The following is a 26,812-nucleotide window of genomic DNA, read 5'->3' as shown; positions in this document are numbered from 1 at the left end:
TCCAGCTTAAAGTTAGCGGCCAGGCGCGGTGGCTCAAGCCTGTAATCCCAGCACTTTGGGGGGCCGAGGCGGGTGGATCACGAGGTCAAGAGATCGAGACCATCCTGGTCAACATGCTGAAACCCCGTCTCTACTAAAAATACAAAAAAGTAGCTGGGCATGGTGGTACGTGCCTATAATCCCAGCTACTCAGGAGGCTGAGGCAGGAGAATTGCCTGAACCCAGGAGGCGGAGGTTGCGGTGAGCAGAGATTGCGCCATTGCACTCCAGCCTGGGTAACAAGAGCGAAACTCCGTCTCAAAAAAAAAAAAAAAAAAAGTTAGCAAGCTAAATGAAGCATGCTATCTGTGCCTGAAACAGAATTCTTAACTTTGGCCTCAGTTAGCACTACTCACATTGACCTGTCTTGGGGTGGGAGGCTGGTAACAGAGCAAATATATAAGAAACTAACCATTATTGAATGTACCTACACTATACAAGCCACTGTGCTAGATGCTTTACATACACTGTGATTTAATCCACAGGTAACTCAGCAGTAGCAATTCCTATTCCTACTTTGCAGATGAAGAGAATAACTGGCAGAGACAAAATTCAGATCCAATCCAGGACCCACAATCTTACCAATAAACTATACTTCTTACGAAAATTACAACAAATAGAAATTATAAAGCTTTGGTTTTTGGAAATCATAAATAACAAAAATTTCCCTTCCTTCTGTAAGCAAGAGAAAAATAAACTTTTGCTGTCATTACTAAAATGTCAATCCATACTATGAAGAAAGTGAGCTAAGTATTTTTTTTTTTTCCTCTAAAGAAAGGGTCTGGCTCTGTCACTCAGGCTGGAGTACAGTGGTGCAATCTCAGCTCATTGCAACCTCTGCCTCTCAGGCTCAAGTGATCCTCTCACTTTAGCCTCCCAAGTAGCTGGGACTAGAGGTATGTGCCACCATGCCCAGCTAAATTTTTTAAATTTTTTGTAGAGACAAGGTCTCACTATATTGCCCAGGCTGGTCTTGAATTTCTAGGCTCCAGTCATCCTCCTGCCTCCCAAAGTGCTGGGATAACAGGCCTGAGGACTGTGCCTGGCCACTAAGTGAAATTTAAAACACAGGAACATATATCTGAAAGAGATAAAAATGCCAGTAAATTTACAAGTCATTTTCCTATTGCTTATCCTCAAGCTAATGATCTCAAAATTATGCAGCTATAACAAAGATAATTTTATTTGGTTCTCTACTTTTCATCTCCAAAGAAAACAGATGTAACCTGTTGGGTTGAAAGTTGGGGAGGCCGGGCGCGGTGGCTCAAGCCTGTAATCCCAGCACTTTGGGAGGCCGAGGCGGGTGGATCACGAGGTCGAGAGATCAAGACCATCCTGGTCAACATGGTGAAACCCCGTCTCTACTAAAAGTGCAAAAAATTAGCTGGGCATGGTGGCACATGCCTGTAATCCCAGCTACTCAGGAGGCTGAGGCAGGAGAATTGCCTGAGCCCAGGAGGCGGAGGCTGCGGTGAGCCGAGATCACGCCATTGCACTCCAGCCTGGGTAACAAGGGCGAAACTCCGTCTCAAAAAAAAAAAAAAAAGAAAGTTGGGGAGATTCAAAGTTCAGGCACAAAAACAAAAAAGTAAAAGTATGCTCAAATGTATACCCATATTCTGCCAGGCACAGTGGTTCATGCCCGTGGGAGGCTGAGGCAGGTAGTCAGGAGTTCCAGACCAGCCTGGCCAAAATGGTGAAACCCCATCTCTACTAAAAATACAAAAATAAGCCGGCTGTGGTGGTGCGCGCCTGTAATCCCGCTACTCAGGCAGCTGAGGCAAGAGGATCGCTTGAACCTGGGAGGCAGAGGTTGTAGTGAGCTGAGATTGCTCCACTGCATTCCAGCCTGGGCGATAGAGCAAGACTCCCTCTCAAAAAAAAAAAAAAAAAAAGTATAACCACATTCAAATTCTGTAACCTGCCCTTCAATAAAATTTAATTCTATGTCATAGCCATGAAAAAAATGAATTTGAAAATGCAAAACAAAGTATTCTACAAAATGTGCTTGGTACAATAATTGCTCTAATAATTGAGAGGTCTGAACAAAATTTTTATATCAGTAGAAAATACTTATAAAGTCAAGATGAAAACTAACATGTCTAGCACAGGACAATCATTATAATATAGCAACTTTTTTTCTTATCAATTGTTATTTTTAAGAGACATGACTTGCCTTTTAAACAATTGTGTGATAAACCATATTATAAAAGCATTCAATGTTAATAATTTTACAACATTAAAAGCACTGTCAAGTGTTAGCTAAGCATATTTTATGCAATGATTTCTCTGCTTATTTAAGCCTTTTCCTCACTAATAACAAACGTATTGCTCTTAATGGTCACATGAATATTGGTAAGTTTTCAGTGTAACCCAGAAAGTTACTTCCTTATTTCGGATGCTGGGAAAAGATTCACTTCTATGATTTAAATAGAAAGCAAATTAAACAGTACATAAACATATTGAATTCAAGATGTTTGTCATATATAGATTTATTTCATTTTCTCACAGAAAATTCTTAAAATATCTAAATGTCGGGATTTTAAAAATGAATTTTGAGCACTCACCGATTGCATGCTTACTCCAACTTGTTGAAAAACCATCCTAATTAGGCGCTTAATCCAGCCAAGCATTTATATGGCAAAGTCTCCCCAAATTTGCATTTCAAGTATTTCTTCAGGCATACATAGCAGCACATGGTCCGTAAAACACACTGAAAATTTAAAATGCAAATACTAAAATGAAATCATTATTATTTAGAATTTGTACTGTCTACATGTCTCACAGAGCAAGCCTAAAACATTTTAAAACTTCGTGTGTAATTTAAGAGAAAACAAGATTTGCTTGTGATCAGCTTGCTTAAAGTAATTGTAACAGTATAAGGTGTTTTGTTTTGTTTTGTTAGAATTTTTTCCCGTCGGTGTTCTTAGCTGGAAGCAACAAAAACCTAGTTTGGCTAATTTAAGTAAAAAATACATTTATGAAAAGATATCTGGTGGATAACAATCTTCAGAGAAACCAATTTATAGGCTACACAACCAAGGTAGTTCAAAACTGTAGCAGACTTGGCCCTAGGAAACCACCACTGCATTTGTTACTACCACCACTGACAGGGTCCATGAAGTTCCTCCTTTTCCGTGTCCCCAGCTCCAAAGATGCTGTCTGTACTGATGTATTCGCTAGACCAAGTCCACAGCTCACATGTTACGCAGCAAAAGGGAGGCAGGCAAAGCAAGTACCTGGCCATAATAACAAGCAGGTTAAGCTTCCCACCAAAAATCATAAAGGAAGGAATTCAAAATACAGAACAGAAATTCAGATGCTGAAAGGCCAAAACCAATGCATAAAGTCCTTTAATACTCAGTCACCATAACCCCTGCCATTTATTCTCTGCCCGACTCTCCATCAATATACTGTATATCTGACAGGATTACAATGTTAACTTCTATGGTATAGACGAGTTTACTGAAAGTGTTGGTCTCCAACAAGATAAGGGAGTTTGTACCAGAATATGAACCCATACACAGCTCTCTCATCAGTAAAATCTTACTTCAGGCCAGGCGTGGTGGTTCTCATCTGTAATCCCAGCACTTTGGGAGGCAAGGCAGGTGGATCACTTCAGGTTAGGAGCTCAAGACCAGCATGGCCACCATAGTGAAACCACAACTCTATTTTTAAAAAAACACGCAAATTAGCTGGGTGTTATGGCAGCCTTCAGCTCCTCTGGAAGCTGAAGCAGAAGAATTGCTTGAATCCAGGAGGTGGAGGTTGTAGTGAGCCAATTTGGCACCACTGCATTCCAGCCTGGGCAACAGAGCGAGTTTTTTTTTTTGTTTTTTTTTTTTTTGACATGGAGTCTCACTCTGTCACCCAGGATGGAGTACAGTGGCTTGATCTCGGCTCACTGCAACCTCCACCTCCTGGGTTCAAGTGATTCTCCTGCCTCAGCCTCCTGAGTACCTGGGAGTACAGGTATGTGCCACCATGCCCAGCTAATTTTGGTATTTTTAGTAGAGACAGGGTTTCACCATGTTGATCAGGCAGGCTGGTCTTATACTCTTGAGCTCGTGATCCACCCACCTGGGCCTCCCAAAGTGCTGGGATTACAGGTGTGAACCACCACCCCCAGCTTGAGACTCTAAGAAAATCTTTTTTTTTTTTTCTCTATGAGAAGGAATTTGTTTCAAGAAAATATTGCTTAAAGGCTTGCTGTGGTGGCTCATGCTTGTAATCCCAGCACTTTGGGAGGCTGTGGCAGGCATATCACTTGAGGTCAGGAGTTTGAGACCAGCTTGGCCAACATAGTAAAATCCCATCTCTACTAAAAGCACAAAAAGAAATTAGCTGGGTATGGTGGTGCACGTCTGTAATCCCAGCTACTGAGGAGATTGAGGCAGGAGAATCACTTGATCCTGGGAAGGGGAGGTTGCAGTGAGCTGAGATCACTCCAGCCTGGGTGACAGAGCAAGACTCCATATCCAAAAAAAAAAAAAAAAAAGTGTCTCCTGCCTGTAATCCCAGCACTTTGGGAGGCCAAGAGCAGTGGGTGGATCACAAGGTCTCCTGCCTGTAATCCCAACACTTTGGGAGGTCAAGGGTAGTGGGTGGGTCACAAGGTCCGGAGTCCGAGACTAGCCTGATTAACCCCACCTCTACTAAAAATAAAAAAATTAGTCAGGCGTGGTAGCAGGCACCTGTAATCCCAGCTACTTAGGAGGCTAAGGCCAGAGAATTGCTTGAACCCGGGAGGCAGAGGTCCGTCTCAAAAAAAAAAAAAAAGAAAGAAAGAAAGAAAGAAAGAAAATCTTGCTTAAAAAAATCTGCTAAACAAAACAGTATGCTTTATGCAATAGTTGACTTACAATGTAAGCCCTTTATCTCATTATGACCAGAAACAGTTTGTGGTCTACACTTTGAGAAAAACTTTATAGATAATGACAGAGAATAGGAAGAAAAAGTAAAGGTGCCACAAATATGTCAGGTGCTGGGTGCTTATGACAGAAGAGAAGAACGAAGGATGAGCATCATGGGTAAAACTGAACAGCAGTGAGGGAAGACAGGAAGACAGGATGGAGTATAATAGGGTGTAAGTTTATATGAGAATCTGAGCTAAAACTTTATATTGAGAAAAAGGGAAAAAGAAATAGGAATCCAATTACACAAACCTTGAAACTAGGTAGAGTTTAACTCAATATAGAATAGTTACTTTAGAACGTTTGCTCAATTCAGCCAGGTGTGGTGGCTCATGCCTGTAATCTCAGAACTCTGGGAAGCTGAAGAAGGATGATTGCCTGAGGTCAGGAGTTTGAGACCAGCCTTGCCAACAGGTGAAACCCCGTCTCTACTAAAAATACAAAAATTAGCTGGGCATGGTGGTGTATACCTGTAATCCCAGCTACTTGGGAGGCTGAGGCAGGAAAACTGCACACAGAATGCAGAGGTTGCAGTGAGCTGAGACTTGCACTGAACTCTAGCCTGGGTGACAAAAGTGAAATTCCATTTCAAAAAAAAAGGAAAAGAAAAAAGAAAGTTTGCTGACTTCACCAAAGTTTAAATTAGGTATTACTTTTTATCCTTTGAAAAACTGCAAAAAAAAAAAAAAAAAAGTACACATATTTTGCTCTATACAAAATTTTAACATAATGGAAAGTTCTAACTTTCCTTTCCTTTATTTATTATTTTTTTTAATTTTGAGATGGAGTTTTGTTCTTGTTGCCCAGGCTGGAGTGCAATGGCAGTCTCAGCTCACTGCAACCTCTGCCTCCCGAGATAAAGGAATTCTCCTGCCTCAGCCTCCCAAGCGGTTGGGATTACAGACATGCACCATCATGCCTGGCTAATTTTGTATTTTTAGTAGGGATGAGGCTTCACCATGTTAGTCAGACTGGCCCTAATCTCCTAAATAAGGAGATCCACCCACTTTGGCTCCCAAAGTGCTGGGATTACGGGTATGAGCCATTGAACATGGCCGGAAAGTTCTAATCTTCTAATATGTTTCTCAGTTACCTTTATAATTCTATCAGATACACAGGATGTATATCTAGGTATTGGAGGTGGGGAACAGAGTGACTGGGAGGGATTATGGTGCCAGGAAGTGTAAAATAACTTTTGACACATATTTGAATTAGGGAAATAATGCTTTTAGTCCCCTTCATTTACTGGTGTTCCAAACAAGAGCCCTTAGCTAAAATGTCCAAACACCAATAAATTATAGTAATAACGAGCTAACTTCACTGAACAATTGTTATATACGAGGGATTATCAGAAACATTTTTATGATTATTAAGTCATTACATATAAAGTCTCAATTATCACAAACCAGCTTATTAAGGTTAATATCAAATTATCTTCTATTTGTAAAGGGGCAATAGTTTAACTTGAGTAAGGGTCACATGTTTATAAGTGGCATAATTATGACTCAAACTAGATGTTTCTATTAATTCTGTGCTTTTTATCCGCTATACTATGTGACTTAAACAGAAAGAGAGTAGTTTTAAAAACCTATTCAAAATTTTGAGGGTTTTTTTGGAGACAGAGTCTCACTCCATCGCCCAGGCTAGACTGCAGTGGCACTATCTCAGCTCACTGCAACCTCCATCTCCCAGGTTCAAGTGTTTCTCATGCTTCAGCCTCCCGAGTAGCTGGGATTACAGGCATGTGCCACCACACCCAGCTAACTTTTGTATTTTTAGTAGAGATGGGTTTTCGCCACGTTGGCCAGGCTGGTCTCCAACTCCTGACCTCAGGTGATCCACCTACACTGGCCTCCCAAAATGCTGAGATTACAGGTGTGAAGCACTGTGGCCAGCTGGGTGTTTTCTATTTTAATTTATTCATATTGTGATTGCACTTAACTTTCAACACATTTATATTCTCAAGCTAATGACATAAAATTTGAAGTATGAAGGCTCTAAACTTGAGTTTATACCTTTGCTGTGCCACCTACTAAATGGTGAGTATTAACAAGCTATCTCCAGATAAAAACAGAACTCACAGAGTTGTAGGAATTAATAGAGATAATGCATAAGCCATTTTAGTAAAAATATGAAAAAAGTAGGTTAATACTAACAGGAATGGAAAAGAAGAGATGGATTCAGGATACCAATAAAAGTAAGAAATAACCAGACTTGGTAAAGTAGCTGGCTAAAGCTGGGTGTCATGCTGTATGCCTAAAGTCCCAGCTACTCAGGAAGCTAAGAGAGGATGGTCACCTGAGCTCAGGAGTTGGGAGTCCAGCCTGGTCAACAAAGTGAGACCCTATCTCTTTTTAAAACAACAACAACAAAAGTAAAGTGCTGGTTAGAGCAACAAGGAACAAGAGGAAAATCAAATGACTCCAAGGTTTTAATTGGAGATGACAGTAATTATGGCTGTCGGATAAGGGAATGCTGGAGAGTAAAGCTCTTTAATGAAGATGAGTCTCAGATGACAGAAGTATATCTAGATAAAATGATGTAGTAGAGTGCTAAGCACTAGCAGGAATATATACTGATTACTATAAATAGTCTGTGACTACATCTTTGATCAGGCAGATATATATATACATATATATATAGATATAGATATAGATACTATCAAGATCTATTATCAGTTGTATGAATGAATCCTCTAAGAGTCAATTGTGAATAAAAAGAACAAAGAACCAAAAATGATGTCAAAGCTGGAAATGACTGGCAAAAAAATAGGCAAGGAGAAAGGATGGTTTTATGTGGGGTTTGAAAATCTATCATTTTTGTTTAAATTGAGATACAATCTACACATAAAAATGTACACATATTAAGTATCCAGCAAATTTTTATATATGTATATACCTTGTAACCATCACCTTGATGTAGATAGAAAATAGTTCCAGGACTGAGTCAATATGCATGCCTTGTCTATCTAACCACTATTCTAACGTTTGCAACCATATATTAGTTGTGTCTTCTGATTTCTGCCACTCAACTGTGAGATTCATTTATGTTGTTTATGAATTACAGTTTTTTTGTAGCTGTAAAAAAGTGATATTACTGTAACACAATTTATATACTCATCTGTTTGCGAACATGTGGGTTGTTTCTAGTTTTTAGCTATTACAAATAAGGGTGCTAAGATAATTCTTACACAAAGATAGCAAGGTACACATAAATGATCATTTCTCTTGAGTAGTCTCTTGAGTACCAAGGTGTAAAATTGCTAGATCACAGGATATATATATAGTTTTAACAGAATCTGCCTAACACGGCCAGGTACGGTAACTGACAGCTGTTATCCTGGCACTTTGGAAAGCTGAGGTGGGTGGATCACTTGAGGTCAAGAGTTCGAAATTAGCCTGGCCAACGTGGTGAGACCCTGTCTCTACTAAATATACAAAAATTACCCAGGTGCGGTGGTGCATGCCTGTAATCCCAACTACTTGGGAGGCTGAGGCAGGAGAATCGTTTGAACCCAGGAGGTGGAGGTTGTTGCAATGAGCCAAGGTCATGCCATTGCACTCCAGCCTGGATGACAGAGCAAGGCTCCATCAAAAAAACAAAAAAAAAAAAAAAAAAAAAAAAAAGAGAGAGAGAGAAAGAGAGAGAGAGAGAGAGAGAAACAAACAAACTGCCTAACATTTCTCAAGGTTATTGTACCAATTACACTCCCACAAGTAATTAGGAGAACTCCAGGTACTCTACATCTTTCTCAGTAATAATTGGTATTGTTGGTACTTTTCTAATTTTAGCAATTCTACTGTTTTCTTCACATTTTTGAGGGGGGTGGAGGTATTTTAATGTCTTATTTTGTGAAATATCTCTAACTCTTTAGCTCTTTTTTTTTTTTTTAAGACGGACTCTTGCTCTGTCGCTCAGGCTGCAGTGCAGTGGAATCACGTGATCTCAGCTCACTGCAACCTCTCCCTCTCAGCTTCAAGCAATTCTCCTGCCTCAGCCTCCCTAGTAACTGGAACTACAGGCACATTCCACCACACCTGGCTCATTTTGGTATTTTTAGTAAAGATGGGTTTTTGCCACGTTGGCCAGGCTGGTCATGAACTCCTGAACTCAAGTGATCCACCTGCCTTGGCCTCCCACAGTGCTAGGATTACAAGTATGAGCCACCACATCTGGCCTTTTGTTCAGAGTTTATTTATTTATTTTTGAGACAAGGTCTTGCTGTCACCCAGGCTGGAGTGTAGTAGCAAGATCTTGGCCCACTGAAACCGGGTTCAAGCGATTCTCATGCCTCCTGAGTTGCTGGGATTATAGACGTGCACCATGATGCCCAGGCTAATTTTTGTATTTTTAGTAGAGACAAGGTTTCACCATGTTGGCCAGGCTGGTCAGGAACTCCTGGCCTTAAGTGATACACCGCCTCAGCTTCCCAAAGTGCTGGCGTTACAGGCTAAAACAGTTTATTTTTCAGAGCAGTTTACATTTACAGCAAAATTGAGTAGAAAGTACAGAGATTTCTGATGCGGGCAATCTTCCCACTATCAACATCCCACACAAAAGTGGTGCATTTATTCCAATGGAAGAACCTACACTGACACATCATCATCACAGTTTATATAAGAATACACTTTCAGGGTCGGGCGCGGTGGCTCACGCCTGTAATCCCAGCACTTTGGGAGGCCAAGGCGGGTGGATCACAAGGTCAAGAGATCGAGACCATCCTGGTCAACATGGTGAAACCCCGTCTCTACTAAAAATACAAAAAAAATTAGCTGGGCATGGTGGCGTGTGCCTATAATCCCAGCTACTCAGGAGGCTGAGGCAGGAGAATTGCCTGAACCCAGGAGGCGGAGGTTGCGATGAGCCATGAGATCGTGCCATTGCACTCCAGCCTGGGTAACAAGAGTGAAACTCCGTCTCAAAAAAAAAAAAAAAAAAAAGAATACACTTTCAGTATTGTACATTCTATAGGTTTCGACAAATGAATAATGATATGTATCCACCATTATTATATCATACAGAATAGTTTCACGCCCCTAAAAATCCTGTGTTCCGCCTATTAATTTATCCGCCTTCCCAACCCCTGGTAATCCCTGATCATTTTGTCTCCATAGTTTTACCTTTTCCAGAATGTCATGAAGTTGGAATCATATAGTATATAGCTTCTTCAGATTGGCTTCTTTCACCTAGTAATATGCCTCTAAGATTCCTCTATGTATTCTCATGGTTTGATAGTTCATTTCTTTTCAGTGTGGAATAATATTCCATTTTATGGAGATATCACAGTTTGTTTATTCATTCCTCTACTGAAGAACACCTTGATTGCTTCCAAATTTTGATAAACGATGAATAAAGCTGCTGCTCTAAACATCTCTGTGCAAGTTATACTTCTTTTTTAAACAGTGTATTTAGTCAGCATTCTCCAGAGAGAACCAAGAGAATACAGACACATAGAAATGTATTTATTATGAGGGACTGGCTCATGCAATTATGGAGGCTAGAAAGTCCCATAATCTGCCACGTGCAAGTTGAAGGCCAACAGAGCTAACATTATTAAATCTCAGTTTGAGTGAGAAGGCCTGAGTGAGGGCCTGAGGGATTATCCCAGCTCAGAATACAAATTTGCCCTCTCTTTGTCTTTCATCTATTCAGGCCCTGAAGGGACTGGTGATGCCTTTATTCAGTCTACAAATTCAAATGTTAATCTCTTCCAGACACACCCTCACAAACACATTTTATCAGCTATCTGGGCATCCCTCAGACCAGTCTAGTTGATACATAAAATTACTATATATGGTTTTTAAAATTATTATTTGAAAAATTATCCTATTTGCCAGGAAAAGAAGTTTAAGTCTAAGCTAGAGATAAAGAATACAGAGCACTGGCTAGAAAAAATAGATGAAATGAGTAAACTCATACAAAGTAAGAAGGGAAGACTGGACAGAAAGCTCAGGAAACATTAATACTTGCAGAACACTAACCAAAAAAAGATCTGAGTAGCAGTAGAAAAATAAGAGTGGTATTATCACCAAAAAAAAAAAAGAAAAAGGAAAATTTTGAGAAAGGTGATGGTCCTTGTTAAACACAGAAGGAAGGTGACATAGATGGTGGACTCCTGCTGCTACTCCTTCCTCCAGACTTCTTCACTGTGCTCTCTGGAACTTGTCTGTCCATAAACATCCCCCAACTCCACATCTTATCTTCAACAGATTCACCCACTACTGGGCTCCCCTGGCTTACTTCCCTCCCTTGACTGAAACTTGGCTTCCCTTTAGAATACTGCTTCTCTTACAGCTACAGCTTTCTCAAAGGGTTTCCACTCACTTATTCTCTTAGACTTTACATAAGTGCTGTTTCTTGTCAACTATTTTTCTAAAATCTTTTAAAAACTCTTGTTCAAAGGCAAAACTACCCTGGAGTGCAGATAACATTCTATTTCTTAACCTGGGTGGTCATTACATGGAAGTTTGCTTTGTAGCAATTTATTGAGCTGTATTTATGTCTGTACTTTTTTCTGTGTTACACTTCAAAATAAAGAAGGTTTTAAAAAAGACTGCTAAGAATCAGGCTGCAGTTTGTTTTCTAGGTTCCTTATGAATCAATGAAAGTGTGTGTGTGTGTGTGTGTGTGTGTGTGTGTGTGTGTGTGTATTCAACTCCTAGAAATATTATGAAGATGGTATAGGCTTATATTCCAGTCTATCTACTCTACTCTAGCATAGAGTATAAGAAATAGCAGATTACTTTTTGGTTGGCAGTCGGTAGAAAAGAAACCAGGAATAACTGAGATAGAGATAAATATTGGAAATAGATGTTCTTCTTCTTCTACCAACACTGTGAAAACACATAATAGTATGTAGCTTGATTAAAATTTATAGCAGTCAAACTGGACATAATACAAAATACTGTCTTCAACTAACTTAATGTCTTTGGGACAGTTATAATAAAAAGTTATCAGCAGTAAATAGTTTCATAATAACTCTGTTAGCCATAATGACAATGTTGTTACTACATTTAAGATGCTAAAAATTTACAAAGTTACGAAAGTATGGTGGGGCTTACTTTTTTTTATTTATTTTAATCTTTAATTTTTCAACTTATTTTTTTAATTGGGGCTTATTTTTATAAGGTCTTTGAGAACTCTTCAAGGAAATGGCCATTTAATTATATTTTCATTATGAAAGATGAGCATGACCCATTTCATAGTTGGTGAAAATATCCTAGCACTGAAATCTCCTTTGATGTAATAATTAAAAAAAGAAAGAAAGAAAGAAAATATTTAAGAAGTTTAATAGAATATTCTTAGTTATTTGTATTTGGTTAGCTAAATCATCATTGGAATAACGTTTACTATTCTCAGAATACTAAGAGATAAGGAGAACTGTATCAGTGCAACCCAGATAACAATCCACATTTCAAGTCCAAATGATGGAAAACAAAAATGACTATGATACTGAATGCTGCCAACACAAATAAATGATAAATGTTTGAGATGATAGATATGCTAACTACCCTGATCTGAGTACCACACATTATAGGTACAGAAACATCATGATGTATCCATAAATATGTACAATTATTATGTGTTAATTAAAGTTAAAAAGGAATGTGGAATTCTTGTTCCCTCTACCACTCAGAGGAAGATAATCATTACCTAATTAGTGCTTTTTGTTTTTTGAGATGGAGTTTCACTCTGTCGCCCAGGCTGGAGTGCAGTGGTGCGATCTCAGCTCACTGCAACCTCTGTTTCCCGGGTCCAAGCGATTGTTCTGCCTCAGCCTCTGAGTAGCTGGGACTACAGGCATGTGCCAGCAAGCCTGGCTAATTTTTGTATTTTTAGTAGAGATGGGGTTTCACCATATTAGCCAGGCTGGCCTTGAACTCCTGACCTTGTGATCCACCCAACTCAGCCTCCCAAAGTGCTGGGATTACAGGTGTGAGCCACTGCACCCGGCCTAGTGCTTCTTTTGGAGATACAGTCTCACTCTTCTGTCACCCAGGCTGGAGTGCAGTGGCATGTTCATGGCTCACTGCAGCCTCAAACTCCTGGGCTCAAGCAATCCTCCTGCCTTAGCCACCTGAGTATCTGGGACTACAGATATGCACTACCATGGTTGGCTATTTTTTATTATTATTTTTAGAGACAGGCTCTCACTATGTTGCCCAGGCTAGTCTCAAACTCCTGAGCTCAAGTGATCCTCCTGTGTTAGCCTCCCAAAGTGTTAGTATTACAGGCATGAGTCAAGGCACTCAGACCATATAAGCGATTTAGTTTTAACCCTGCTATAATTTAAATATGGTTTGTCCCCACCAAAACAACAAAAATAAAAACTTCTCCAAAAATAAAATCTGGTTTAAAATAAGAAAATAAGCCAGGTGCAGTGGCTCACGTCTGTAATCCCAGCACTTTGGGAGGCTGAGATGGGCGGATCACCTGAGGTCAGGTGTTCAAGACCAGCCTGACCAACATGGGAAAACCCTGTCTCTACTAAAAATACAAAATTAGCCAGGTGTACAGGCACATGCCTGCAATCCCAGTTACTCAGAAGGCTGAAGCAGTAATCCCAGTTACTCAGGAGGCTGAGGCAGGAGAATGGTTTGAACCCTGGAGGTAGAGGTTGTGGTGAGCCAAGATCCTGCCATTGCACTCCGCCCTGGGCAACAAGAGTGAAAAACTCAGTCTCTAAATAAATAAATAAGGATTATGAACTTAAAAAAAAGGAAAAGAAAAAAACTTACTCAATTGAAAGTTACTGTCCTGCCAGGTGTGGTGGCTCACACCTATAATCTCAGCACTTTGGGAGGTTGAGGGAGGAGAATCACTTGAGGCCTGCAGTTCAAGACCAGCCCGGGCAATATACTGAGACCCCTTCTTCATAAAAACTTAAAAATTAGCCAGGCAGGCCGGGCGCGGTGGCTCAAGCCTGTAATCCCACCACTTTGGGAGGCCGAGGTGGATGGATCACGAGGTCGAGAGATCGAGACCATCCTGGTCAACATGGTGAAACCCCATCTCTACTAAAAATACAAAAAATTAGCTGGGCATGGTGGCGCGTGCCTGTAATCCCAGCTACTCAGGAGGCTGAGGCAGGAGAACTGCCTGAACCCAGGAGGCGGAGGTTGCAGTGAGCCGAGATCGCGCCATTGCACTCCAGCCTGGGTAACAAGAGCAAAACTCCGTCTCAAAAAAAAAAAAAAAATTAGCCAGGCAGCCAGGTGCAGTGGCTCACATCTGTAATCCGAGCACTTTGGGGGGCTGACCTGGGCAGATCACCTGAGGTCAGGAGTTTGAGACCAGCCTGGCCAAAATGATGAAACCCTGTCTCTACAAAAACACAAAAAAGTAGGCAGGCATGATGGTGGGTGCCTATAATTCCAGCTACTTGGAAGGCTAAGGCAGGAGAATTGCTTGAACTGGGAGGCAGAGGCTGCAGTCAGCTGAGATCACGCCATTGCACTCCAGCCTTGGCAACAGAGCAAGACCCCATCTCAAAAAAAAAAAAAAAAAAATTAGCCAGGCATGGTGGTACATGCCTGTAGTCCTACCTACTCAGGAGGCTGAGGCAGGAAGATCTCTTGAACCCAGGAGTTTGAGATTACAGTAAGCTATGATTGCACCATTGTACGCCAGCCTGAAAGACAGAGCAAGACCCTGGTGCTAACAAAAAAACATAAAAGGCCGGGGGCAGTGGCTCACACCTGTAATCCCAGCACTGTGGGAGGCTGAGGTGGGTGGATCACTTGAGGTCAGGAGTTCGAAACCAGCCTGTCCAACATAGTGAAACCCCATCTCTATTTAAATAAATAAATAAATAAATAAATAAATAAAATACAAATTAAAGAATAAAGTTATCATCCTTTATTTCAAGACTATGCCCTTCCTACAATTATGGTGTCAATGTTACTTTTACGATATAGGGACAGCAGATGAATGTTGTTTGTTTTTATATTGTTTTGTTTTATTGAGACAGAGTCTCACTCTTGTTGCCCAGGCTGCAGAGCAATCACACGATCTCGGCTCATCGCAACCTCCACCTCCCGGGTTCAAGCTGTTCTCCTGCCTCAGCCTCCTGAGGAGCTGGGATTACAGGCATACGCCACCATGCCTGGCTATGATTTTTTTTTTTTTAATGTCCTTACTTGTTACAATGTTTAGTTGTCAACCCTACAGCAACCCCCATCCTACCATTTTTTCCCTTTTTGTTAGACAGAGTCTTGCTCTGTCCCCCAGGCTAAAGTGCAGTAGTGTAATCTCAGCTTGTTGCAACTTCTGCCTCCTGGGGTTCAAGTGATTCTCATGCCTTAGCTTCCTGAGTAGCTGGGATTACAGGCATATACAATCACGCCCAGCTAATTTTACATTTTTAGTAGAGACAGGTTTTCACAATGTTGGCCAGGCTGGTCTTGAACTCCTGACCTCAGGTGATCTGCCCACCTTGGCCTCCCAAAGTGCTGGGCTTACACCCATTAGCCACTGCACCTGGCCCCTATGCTACTTTTTGAAAATTAAACTTTGAAATTCAAGTGTAGGGACCACTGCTATCCTTCACATCAGTCTAATTGATACTTAAATGAAAACACTTTACCATACTATAAAACAAAATACAGTACTCAACCTGTGGGTACAATTTACTGGCAGTAATTTAGAATCAATATTCTATACTGTTCATGCAAAATTAAGTACACTGCTACTCCCAGTACCAGCACAGAATTGGACATAAGTCATTTTTTCAGTCCCCAAGGGAATAAATCTCATGACCTATACTACATCTCTCAACAAAAAATAAAACTAGTAAGACAAGAGGTCCATGAACACAGGCTAATCAAACTTGGTGAAAATTCTTTCAAGTTAATGCAATTTAGATTAAAAAAACTGAACTTCTGAAGGGCATTTTTAGATGTTATCTTCCTCTGTGATTTAAAAGAAGTTACATAGGTCACATTCATATTTGAACAAAAGGCTGCCATTTTCATGTGAGAATCTCTGAAATACAACCCCACAGTGACTGACACAGAATATTTTAAGTAGCCACATGCAAATGAATTAAGTACTGAGGCATAAATTTTAAAACAATCTTTTGAAAACACTATTCAAATATCTTACGTGATCCTGGGGTGGACATTAGTAGAAGCAAATAAAGGACTTGAAAGTTAACAATATTTTTCACTGACTAAAAATGTTGCCCTTAAGCCCAAGGAAGTGATGAAAAATCACTATAAAGCTGATGTTGATAAATTGTGTAATAGTTACTGTCCCCTGCACTACTATGTGTATAAAAAATTGCCAAGCCAGGCATGTGGCTCACACCTGGAATCTCAGCATTTTGGGAGGTTGAGGCAGGAGAACTGTTTGAGCCAGTAATTCAAGACCACCCTGGGCAACATAATAAGACCCCATCTCTAAAAAAATTTAAAAATTAGTTAGGCATGGTGGTGTGCACCTGTAGTCCTAGCTACTCAGGAGGCTGAGGCAGAAGGATCACCTGTGCACAGGAGGTTGAGGTTACAACAAGCTATTAATGCCTGGGTGATAAAGTAAAACTATCTCAAAACACAACACAACGAAATTGCTTTACAGGAAGAACTCAGTAAATTATACCTTCAAGAAGAAAGATGTTTAATTTTTGAAAGCTGGTTAAGGGTATTTACTGAAACATAACTATGAAAGAGAAAATCCAGAGGCAATCTAAATGACCATCAAGAGGGAAATAGTGAAAATAAATTCAATACGCTCATTCTAAGGTTATGGCCATTAAAACAAACAAAAAAGGCCGGGCGCGGTGGCTCAAGCCTGTAATCCCAGCACTTTGGGAGGCCGAGGCGGGTGGATCATGAGGTCGAAAGATCGAGACCATCCTGGTCAACATGGTGAAACCCCGTCTCTACTAAAAATACAAAAAACTAGCTGGGCGTGGTGGTGCATGCCTGTAATCCCAGCTACTTAGGAGGCTGAGGCAGGAGAATTGCCTGAGCCCAGGAGGCGGAGGTTGCGGTGAGCCGAGATCGCGCCATTGCACTCCAGCCTGGGTAACAAGAGCGAAACTCCGTCTCAAAAAAAAAAAAAAAAAAAAATAGGCCGGGTGCAGTGGCTCATGCCTATAATCCCAGAACTTTGGGAGGCCAGGGCAGGCAGATCACCTCAAGTCAGCAGACAAGCCTGGCTGACATGGTGAAACCCCGTTTCTACTAAAAATACAAACAATTAGCTAGGCATTGTGGTGCATGCCTGTAATCCAAGCTACTCAAGAGGCTGAGGTAGGAGAATTGCTTGAACCTGGGAGGCAGAGGTTGCAGCGAGCCAAGATCGTGCCATTGCTCTCTAGCTTGGGCAACAAAAGTCAAACTCCGTCTCAAAAAAAAAAAAAAAGAAAAAAGAAAAAAAGATAAGAGCTGGGCCAGGTGCGGTGGCTCACACTTGAATTCCCAACACTTTGGGAGTCCAAGGCGGGTGGATACCTGAGGTCAGGAGTTCGAGACCAGCCTGGCCAACACGGGAGAAACCCCGTCTCTATTAAAAAAAAAAAAAAAAAAAAAAAAAAAAAAAAAAAGGCCGGGCGCAGTGGCTCAAGCCTGTAATCCCAGCACTTTGGGAGGCCGAGGCGGGTGGATCACGAGGTTGAGAGATCGAGACCAACCTGGTCAACATGGTGAAACCCCGTCTCTACTAAAATACAAAAAATTAGCTGGGCATGGTGGCGCGTGCCTGTAATCCCAGCTACTCAGGAGGCTGAGGCAGGAGAATTGCCTGAACCCAGGAGGCGGAGGTTGCGGTGAGCCGAGATTGCGCCATTGCACTCCAGCCTGGGTAACAAGAGCGAAACTCCGTCTCAAAAAAAAAAAAAAAAAAGATAGAGCTATACATGAAACAATTTTCATAATAAAATGCTGAATGAAAAAAGTTACAAACTAACATGTATATGTAATTCCATTAAAAATAACTAAAACACAGGCCGGGCGTTGGGCTCACACCTGTAATCTCAGCACTTTGGGAGGCCAAGGCAAGGCAGGTGGATCACCTGAGGTCAGGAGTTCAAGACCAGCCTGACCAACACAACGTGGTGAAATACTGTCTTTAAAAAATAAAAAAATAGGCTGGGCGCGGTGGCTCAAGCCTGTAATCCCAGCACTGTGGGAGGCTGAGGCGGGTGAATCACAAGGTCAAGAGATCGAGACCATCCTGGTCAACATGGTGAAACCCCGTCTCTACTAAAAATACAAAAAATTAGCTGGGCATGGTTGTGCGTGCCTGTAATCCCAGCTACTCAGGAGGCTGAGGCAGGAGAATTGCCTGAACCCAGGAGGCAGAGGTTGCAGTGAGCCGAGATCGCGCCATTGCACTCCAGCCTGGGTAGCAAGAGCGAAACTCCGTCTCAAAAAAAAAATAAAAAAATAAAAAAATAACTAAAATACAGTAATACAACAGAAACAGTGGTGAAATAGATGACAGATTTGAAAACATACCAAAACTTAACAGTGACTATATTTGAGGGCTTGGTGGTGATACCCTCCACTTTTATTACATACTATGCACTCCTGTATTGTTTGTATGTTTTTTGTTTTTTTTTTTTTTTGAGAGCTAGGTTCTCACTCTGTCACCCATGCATTGCTGGAATGCAATGGCACCATCATAGCTCATTGCAGCCCTAAGTTCCTGGGCTCAAGCAATTTCCTGCTTCAGCCTCCCAAGTGGCTAGGACTATCAGCATATCATCACACCCAGCTAACTTTTTAATTTTTTGTAGAGATGGGGTCTCACTATGTTGCCCAGGCTGGTCTCAAACTCCTGGCTTCAAGTGATTCTCCCACTTGTGGCCTCCTAAAGTGCTGGGATTACAGGTATGAGCCCCATATGCAGCCTACCTTTGCAATTTTTAAAGACGAGTAACATTTTCTAAATTAAATAACTAAAATCTAAAAGTAAAAACATAAACATTATTCTAATTTGGACTATCTAAGTAAATAATAAACATTAGCAATATATAAACATTGGGAAATCGCACAGGCTACACTAGTATTTCTCAATTTCAGATCTTCATACTTGTTTTATGAGTTTTGTCATATCCGGATGCTCTTGAAGTTTTAATTTAATTAAACTTTTTTTATTTTTTTATTTTTTGAGACAGAGCCCCGTTCTGTTGCCCATTCTGGAGCATAGTAGCACAATATCGGCTCACTGAAACCTCTACCTCCCGGGTTCAAGCGATTCTTGAACCTCAGCCTTCAGAGTATCTGGGATTACAGGTACAGATCCCCACACCCAGCTAAATTTTGTATTTTTAGTAGAGATGGGGTTTTACCACATGGGTCAGGCTGGTTTCAAACTGCTGACCTCAGGTGATCCACTCACCTTGGCCTCCCAAAGTGCTGTGATTATAGGCATATGCCACTGTGCCCGGCCTTAAATAAACTCATTTTTTAAAAATTAAATAAACTTAGCCTCATGCCAAGCAATAATATTTATGAAATCAAAGTTTGTTCCAGAATATTTTCCAGAATACACTTTAAAGTACCTAACTATACATTGTACTCCCTATCTGAGCCAAAACAGACAAAAGGATACCTTGACTAAAATAAATACAAAATTGATTCTTGTTCCACCCAAAATCATCTCTTTAGGAAAGCAGTTTACCCTCCTGCCAGTACACATTATACACTTGTCCCTCAGTATCCATGGTGGATTGGTTCCAGGAACCCCATGGATACCAAAATCTGCAGATGCTCAAATGCCTTATATAAAATGGCATAGCAAGAAGTACTAGCTAAAGCATTCAGGTAAGAAAAAGAAATAAAGGACATATAAATAGAAAGGAAGAAGTCAAATTATTCTTGTTTACAGATGATGTAATCTTGTATTTCGAAAAATCTAAAGACTCTACCAAAAAAACTATTAGAACTGATAAATTCAGTAAAGTTTCATGATGCAAAATCAACATCCAAAAATCAGTAGCATTTCTATATGTCAACAGTGAACGATCTGAAAAAGAAATCAAAAAAGTTATCCCATGTGCAATAGCCACAAATAAAATTAAATACCTAGGAACTAACCAAAGTGAAAGATATCTACAATGAAAACTATAAAGTTCTGATGAAAGAAATTTAAGAGGGCCAGAGTGCTGACTCATGTCTGCAATCTCAGCACTTTGGGAGGCCAAGGCAGGAGGATCAGTTGAGCTCAGGAGTTCTAGAGACCAGACTCGATAACATAGCAAGACCCATCTCCACAAAAAAAAAAAAAAAAAAAAAAATTAAGGGCTGCATTTGGTAAAACCCTGTCCCTACTAAAAATACAAGAATCAATCAGGTATAGTGGTGGATGCCTGTAATCCCAGCTCTCAGGAGAATGAGGCAGGGGAATCACTTGAACCCGGGAGAAGCAGGTTGCAATGAGCTGAGATCATGCCATTGCACTCCAGCCTGGGTGACAAGAGCAAAACTCCATCTCAAAAAAAAAAAAAAAAAAAAAAAATTTGCCCAGTGTGGTGGTGCACACTTGTAATCCTAGCTACTTGGGAGGCTGAGGTATGAGAATTGCTTGAAACTGGGAGGCAGAGGTTGCAGTGAACCGAGATAGCACCACGGCATTCCAGGTCCCAGCCTGGGTAACAGAGTGGGACTTCGTCTCAAAAAAAAAAAAAAAAAAATTAGCCAGGCATGGTGGCGTGTGCCTGTAGTCCCAACTACTCGGGAGGCTGAGGCAGGAAGGCCACCTGAGCCCATGAATTGTAATCATGCCACTGCACTCCAGCCTGGATGATAAGAGAAAAACCTTGTCTCCAAAAAACAAAAAATTTAAAGGAGACACACACACACACACACACACACACACACACACACACACACAAATTCCATGTTCATGAATTGGAATAGTCAATATTGTTAAAAGCTCCGTATTACTCAAAGCAATCTACAGATTCAATGCAATGTCAATCAAAATATCAATGAGATTCTTCACAGAAATAGAAAATGTAATCCTAAAATGTATATGGAACCATAAAAGACCCAGAATAGCCAAAGCTGTCCTGAGCAAAAAGAACAAAACTGGATTTCAAATTATACTACAGGGCTATAGTAACCAAGACACAATGATCCTAGTATAAAAAGAGACACACAGGGCCGGGCGCGGTGGCTCATGCCTGTAATCCCAGCACTTTGGAAGGCCGAGGCGGATCACGAGGTCAAGAGATCGAGACCATCCTGGTCAACATGGTGAAACCCGTCTCTACTAAAAATACAAAAAATTAGCTGGGCATGGTGGCGCATGCTTGTAATCCCAGCTACTCAGGAGGCTGAGACAGGAGAATTGCCTGAACCCAGGAGGCGGAGGTTGCAGTGAGCTGAGACCGTGCCATTGCACTCCAGCCTGGGTAACAAGAGGGAAACTCCATCTCAAAAAAAAAAAAAAAAAAAAAAAAAATTACAAAAAATTAGCTGGACGTGGTGACAGGGGCTGTAATCACAGCTACTCAGAAGGCTGAAGCAGAACTGCTTGAACCTGGGAGGTGGAGGCTGCAGTGAGCCGAGATCTTGTCACTGTACTCCAGCCTGGGAAACAAAAGTCATCTCAAAAAACAAAAAAGATAAAATGGTACAGTATTTTTATGTAACCTGTACACATCCTCCCATATACTTGAAGTCATCTCTAGATTACTTATAATACCTAATGTAAACAGTTGTCTATTGTATTATTTGTATTGTTTCTTGTCATAGTCATTTTATCAGTTTTTTCAAATGTTTTCTATCTGCAGATATAGAACCTATGACTCCAGAAGGCCGAATACATATCAATTCAGTATTTACTAGTATATAAGAAATCCATTCCAAGAAGTAACTAAGAATAGGAGGTGAAAAAAATTAATAAAATATCTTAAGAGCCGGCCGGGCGCGGTGGCTCAAGCCTGTAATCCCAGCACTTTGGGAGGCCGAGGCGGGTGGATCACAAGGTCAAGAGATCGAGACCATCCTGGTCAACATGGTGAAACCCCGTCTCTACTAAAAATACAAAAAAAATAGCTGGGCATGGTGGTGCGTGCCTGTAATCCCAGCTACTCAGGAGGCTGAGGCAGGAGAATTGCCTGAACCCAGGAGGCGGAGGTTGCGGTGAGCCGAGATCGTGCCATTGCACTCCAGCCTGGGTAACAAGAGCGAAACTCCGTCTCAAAAAAAAAAAAAAAAAAAAAAAAAATATCTTAAGAGCTATGAGAGCATCACTGCACTCCAACCTGGCAACAAAGTGAGAAAGATTCTGTCTCTAAAACAAAAAAAAAAAAAAAAAAAAAAAAAGGTTTAAAAAGGTCTTAGTTATACTGCTTTATATATATTAATATGTACATTACAATGTATGTTTTTTCAATCATGGAGACTAAATTTAACTTTTCTGTTTGACTTGTCTGTTTACATTTTAAGGGAAACCAACGCACACTAGTCAACTCCAGTTGTATAAATTATCTGTTAAACGCTATCGCCCAGTGGAGTGAGAGCAGAAAAAAATTTTTTATTGATATCAAATATTTACACAAAACTATTTGGTAAAAATAACCTAAATACTGACTGGTTGACAATAACTTTAGTGTTATAAATGAATAAATTGTTTCAGAGGTGGTATATTCTGGTCCCTAAAACAACAGCCCTGAGTGCTCTCCCAGCTGACATATTTTTCATTTTACTAGCCACTCTGAAGATTTTGAGAAGGGCTATGTAACTGAGAACCCTACTTGCAACCTAATATAACAAATTATTTGTATCCCTAATAAATATAAAGCGCTTGCAAATAAGCAAATGATCAAAGTCCAATGAAAAAATAGGCAGAGTACATGAATAAGCATTTTTCAAGTAGAAATACAAATGGAAAATAAAACGTGAAAAATGTCCAATAATCAAATAAACATTAACTAAAACTGTTACCACTTTTTCCCCATCATCATAATTACCCCTTTATCTTTAAAGGGTGGAATTAGAGTGTCATTTTTCTTGCTGCTTATCTAAATTGTGTAATTTCTATCAACAGTATCTAACAAATACATAAAAGAATAGTTTAGTAGCTAGGCAGTAATTACCACTTCAAAGAACAGTGATACAGTAAAAACTCATCACCAACTCATCACCAGGATGGCCCAAGAACACAAACCCATGGACACTGAAGTGTATCATCACTTCAAAACCTACTATAGGCCAGGCACAGTGGCTCATACACCTGTAATTCCAGCTCTTTGGGAGGCTGAGGCAGGTGGCTCAACTGAGGTCAGGAGTTCAACTCCAGTGTGGCCAACATGGTGAAACTCCGTCTCTACTAAGAATACAAAATTAGCTGGGCGCAGTAGCATACACCTGTAATCCTAGCTACTTGGGAGGCTGAGGTAAGAAAATGGCTTAAATGCAGGAGGCAGAGGTTGCAGTGAGCCGAAATCATGCTACTGAGCTCCAGCCTGGGCAACAAGAGTGAAACTGTCTCAGAAACAAACAAACAAACAAACAAACAAAAACCCTACTATATACCATACTCTTTTCTCTGTTTCAGGGTGTTTTCTTTGTCCAGTCCTTTCCTTATATCCATACGTTTGCCAGCTCCCCGCATCTATTTCCTTTATACTTATCAGGTCAACTCACTGCTAATCCTTTGACATGGCTGGTAAAGCCATCTTTGGCAGTACCAGCTATCTTCCTATATCGATTTTCCTGTAAGATGACAATGATCATGTCACTTCTTTGCTCAACTAGAATGTGGCATTCTAGTTCCTTCACAAAGGAGTCTGGCCTGACTTCTGGACTTCTGAATTACTCCTATCCAGTAGGATTCCTAAACTCCAGGTTAACAGGTCTTCTCTACTTTCCTTTGAATAAGTAGAGGAGGCCCAGCTGTTTCTATCTAGTTCCTTATTCATCTAACACTATTTGGATGAAGATGCTATCTTAGTAATTTAAGATTAGGAGGATGAAGGATATAGATTAAATATTTAGTATAAATATCTAGGATATGCTATGTGCTAAAGGAGTGGTAGAGACTATTCGTTGATGTGTATTTTCCTTTTCCTTTTAATTGGTCACATATAAAAAAATAAAATTTTTTACTTTTATTTTTTAAATATAATGTCTCACTACATTGCCCAGGCTGGTCTTGAACTCCTGGACTCAAGCAGTCCTCGTGCCTTGGCCTTTGCAAAGTGCTGGGCTGAGCCATGCGTCTGGCCAAGAATAACATTTTTATCACTTGTATTTGTTGGGCTATGTTTTCTCAGGACATTAAATTCAGTTGTAATAATCTTTAACGTTTCAAAGAACAAACATACCTCTCTCACTATTGTTTGTATTTGTGTAAATTTTCAGGCTTTTTTTTTTCCCCATTACTGATTTTGGCTTAACAGAAATAATTTTCCACAGCAGTTCCATTTATTCCACAACTCTTAGGACATTCAGTTATGCTAAAAAAGCAATAATTTTGCAATGGCAAAGGACAAGGTTAGCATCCTGAATTCTACTCCCAAACCCCATCCTTTCAGCAATGTGACCTTAGGTAAATTGTGATCTCCCAAATTTCTTTCCCCTAACTGTAACATGAGATGATAATACCTACTTCATAAGGTTATTATAAAAATTAAATGAATAGGTGGAAACAACTTCACAGTCCTTCATACAAAGAACTCTGCAAATAGAAACTGTCAATACAATTATTACTATTCAAAAGCAATAGCACTACTGTCTAGATTACCTGGTACCTCTGATTTTGAAAACTTGAGCGTAAGATAATGAAACTGCACTGTCCGGCTGGGCTCGATGGCTCAAGCCTGTAATCCCAGCACTTTGGGAGGCCGAGGCGGGTGGATCACGAGGTCAAGAGATCGAGACCATCCTGGTCAACATGGTGAAACCCCGTCTCTACTAAAAATACAAAAAAATTAGCTGGGCATGGTGGCACGTGCCTGTAATCCCAGCTACTCAGGAGGCTGGGGCAGGAGAATTGCCTGAACCCACGAGGCGGAGGTTGCGGTAAGCCGAGATCGCGCCATTGCACTCCAGCCTGGGTAACAAGAGCGAAACTCCGTCTCAAAAAAAAAAAAAAAAAAAAAAAAAAAAAAAAAAAAGAAACTGCACTGTCGCAGTTACCTAAATTCTAGTAGTAGAAACTAAATAAGTACTGTCTACACTTTAATATGTCCTTTATTTTACTTGACCCCTCTAGAAAGCAAATTATTATATGTATGATTATTAATCATGACAGAGGCATGGAAATATGTAAAAGCATTGAAATGATATCATGTCTGAGACTTGCTTCAAAATAACCCAGGATAGCCGGGTGCAGTGACTTCTGCCTATAATCCCAACACTTTGAGGGCCAAGGAGGGAGGATCACTTAAGCCCAGGAGTCCAAAGATAGCCTGAGCAACAAAAGGAGACACCATCTCTACCAAAGGGAACAACAGCAATAACAAAAAGTTAGCGGGGTGTGGTGACACCTGCCTGTAAGTCCTAGCTACTCCGGAGGCTGGATCGCTTGGGCCCGGGACGCGGAGGCTGCAGCGGGTCGAGATTGTGCCACTGCACTCCAGCCAGGGTGACAGAGACGCTCTCAAAAACGCAAAATAGGCCGGGCGCGGTGGCTCAAGCCTGTAATCCCATCACTTTGGGAGGCCGAGGCGGGTGGATCACGAGGTCGAGAGATCGAGACCATCCTGGTCAACATGGTGAAACCCCGTCTCTACTAAAAATACAAAAAACTAGCTGGGCGTGGTGGCGCGTGCCTGTAATCCCAGCTACTTAGGAGGCTGAGGCAGGAGAATTGCCTGAACCCAGGAGGCGGAGGTTGCGGTGAGCCGAGATCACGCCATTGCACTCCAGCCTGGGTACAAGAGCGAAACTCCGTCTAAAACAAACAAACAAACAAACAAACGCAAAATAACCTGGGTTAGGGGAGCAAGTCTGTCCACGTATTGATAATTACTGAGGCTGGGTAATGAGTACAGTGAATTCCATATATCATTCGTTCAATTTCTCCAGTTTGAAGATTTCCATAACAAAATGCTACTGTTGTTAATTAGGAAGCTCCGGCTTTGGTGCTTCCTGCAATCTCTGGTCACGGTCCGAAGCTACACTGGGAAGTTCTAAGAGGCCAAAAGTGACACAGCAACTACGCGAAGCTGGTTAAACCTCCCAGCAGACCAGCGAGCGCGCTGCTCCTCCCGGACGCCAGCTGGAGGTGGACCCGCGCAGTCGGGCCTCCAGAGCCCGGGAAGGGCGCTCGCTGCACCCAAGGGAGCCGCCACGAAGGGCGGTCTTCCCAGGACGGCCGCCTGGCGGCTGGCGCGGGAACCCGGGGTCCGAAAGGTAGACCGAAGGGCAGGAGAGGGGGCAGGAGACGTAGGGGCTGATAGGCGGATGGGCGAGTCTCAGCCTTCAGGGTAAGTCGGCCGACTTCTCTCCGCTCCTCTCGAGCTCCGGACCACGCGCCCACAGCCGAGGCTGTCTCCGCCTCCCGGCCGCGGGGCAAACACCCAACCCGCCCAGTATCCCGCCGGCCTCCCACCGTTCCCGAACCGGGCTCCTTCAGCTTCTGTCCTGTTTCCAGGGCATCCCATCCCCGTCAGGCCTGGAGCCGACTGCACTACCCACTCGCCAACCGCTTTTCCGAGTCCCCACCTCACTCACCTCCGCCGCGCGGCAGCCGGCACCTTCTTCGACTCCTTTGGGTTCCAGCTTGGCTGTCCCGTGGCGTTGCTGCCAATCAGCCAATCCCTGCCCCGAGCCTGAGCCAGGCTGACCAATCAGCTGTTTCCTCAGGCTCGGAGGCGGGCACAAGGAGCCCGGCGGAAGGCGCCGCAACCGTCCGGCGCGCCAGCTGCGGTGCTTCACAGTCAGTGTGCGCACGCGCGG

At 41.6% G+C, this 26,812-nt stretch overlaps 1 protein-coding gene across 2 annotated transcripts in view; it reads right to left on the bottom strand.

Moving 5' to 3' along the window:
- The window catches only part of MTFR1 (mitochondrial fission regulator 1), a 68,867-nt gene extending 42,173 nt beyond the window's left edge, over positions 1-26,694 (bottom strand). For both annotated transcript variants that reach the window (XM_074386705.1, XM_039464479.2), the window contains exons 1-2: positions 26,588-26,694; positions 2,607-2,752 (exon numbers count right to left, since the gene is read on the bottom strand). In XM_074386705.1, the coding sequence (XP_074242806.1) occupies positions 2,607-2,672 (66 nt within the window). In that variant the 5' untranslated portion in view covers positions 2,673-2,752; positions 26,588-26,694. The remainder of the gene's footprint in view (positions 1-2,606; positions 2,753-26,587) is intronic.
- Positions 26,695-26,812: the final 118 nt, after the last annotated feature.

The sequence above is a fragment of the Saimiri boliviensis genome, chromosome 15 (assembly GCF_048565385.1).
Source record: "Saimiri boliviensis isolate mSaiBol1 chromosome 15, mSaiBol1.pri, whole genome shotgun sequence".
Lineage (NCBI taxonomy): Eukaryota > Metazoa > Chordata > Mammalia > Primates > Cebidae > Saimiri > Saimiri boliviensis.
This window is presented reverse-complemented; position numbering and strand designations above follow the sequence as displayed.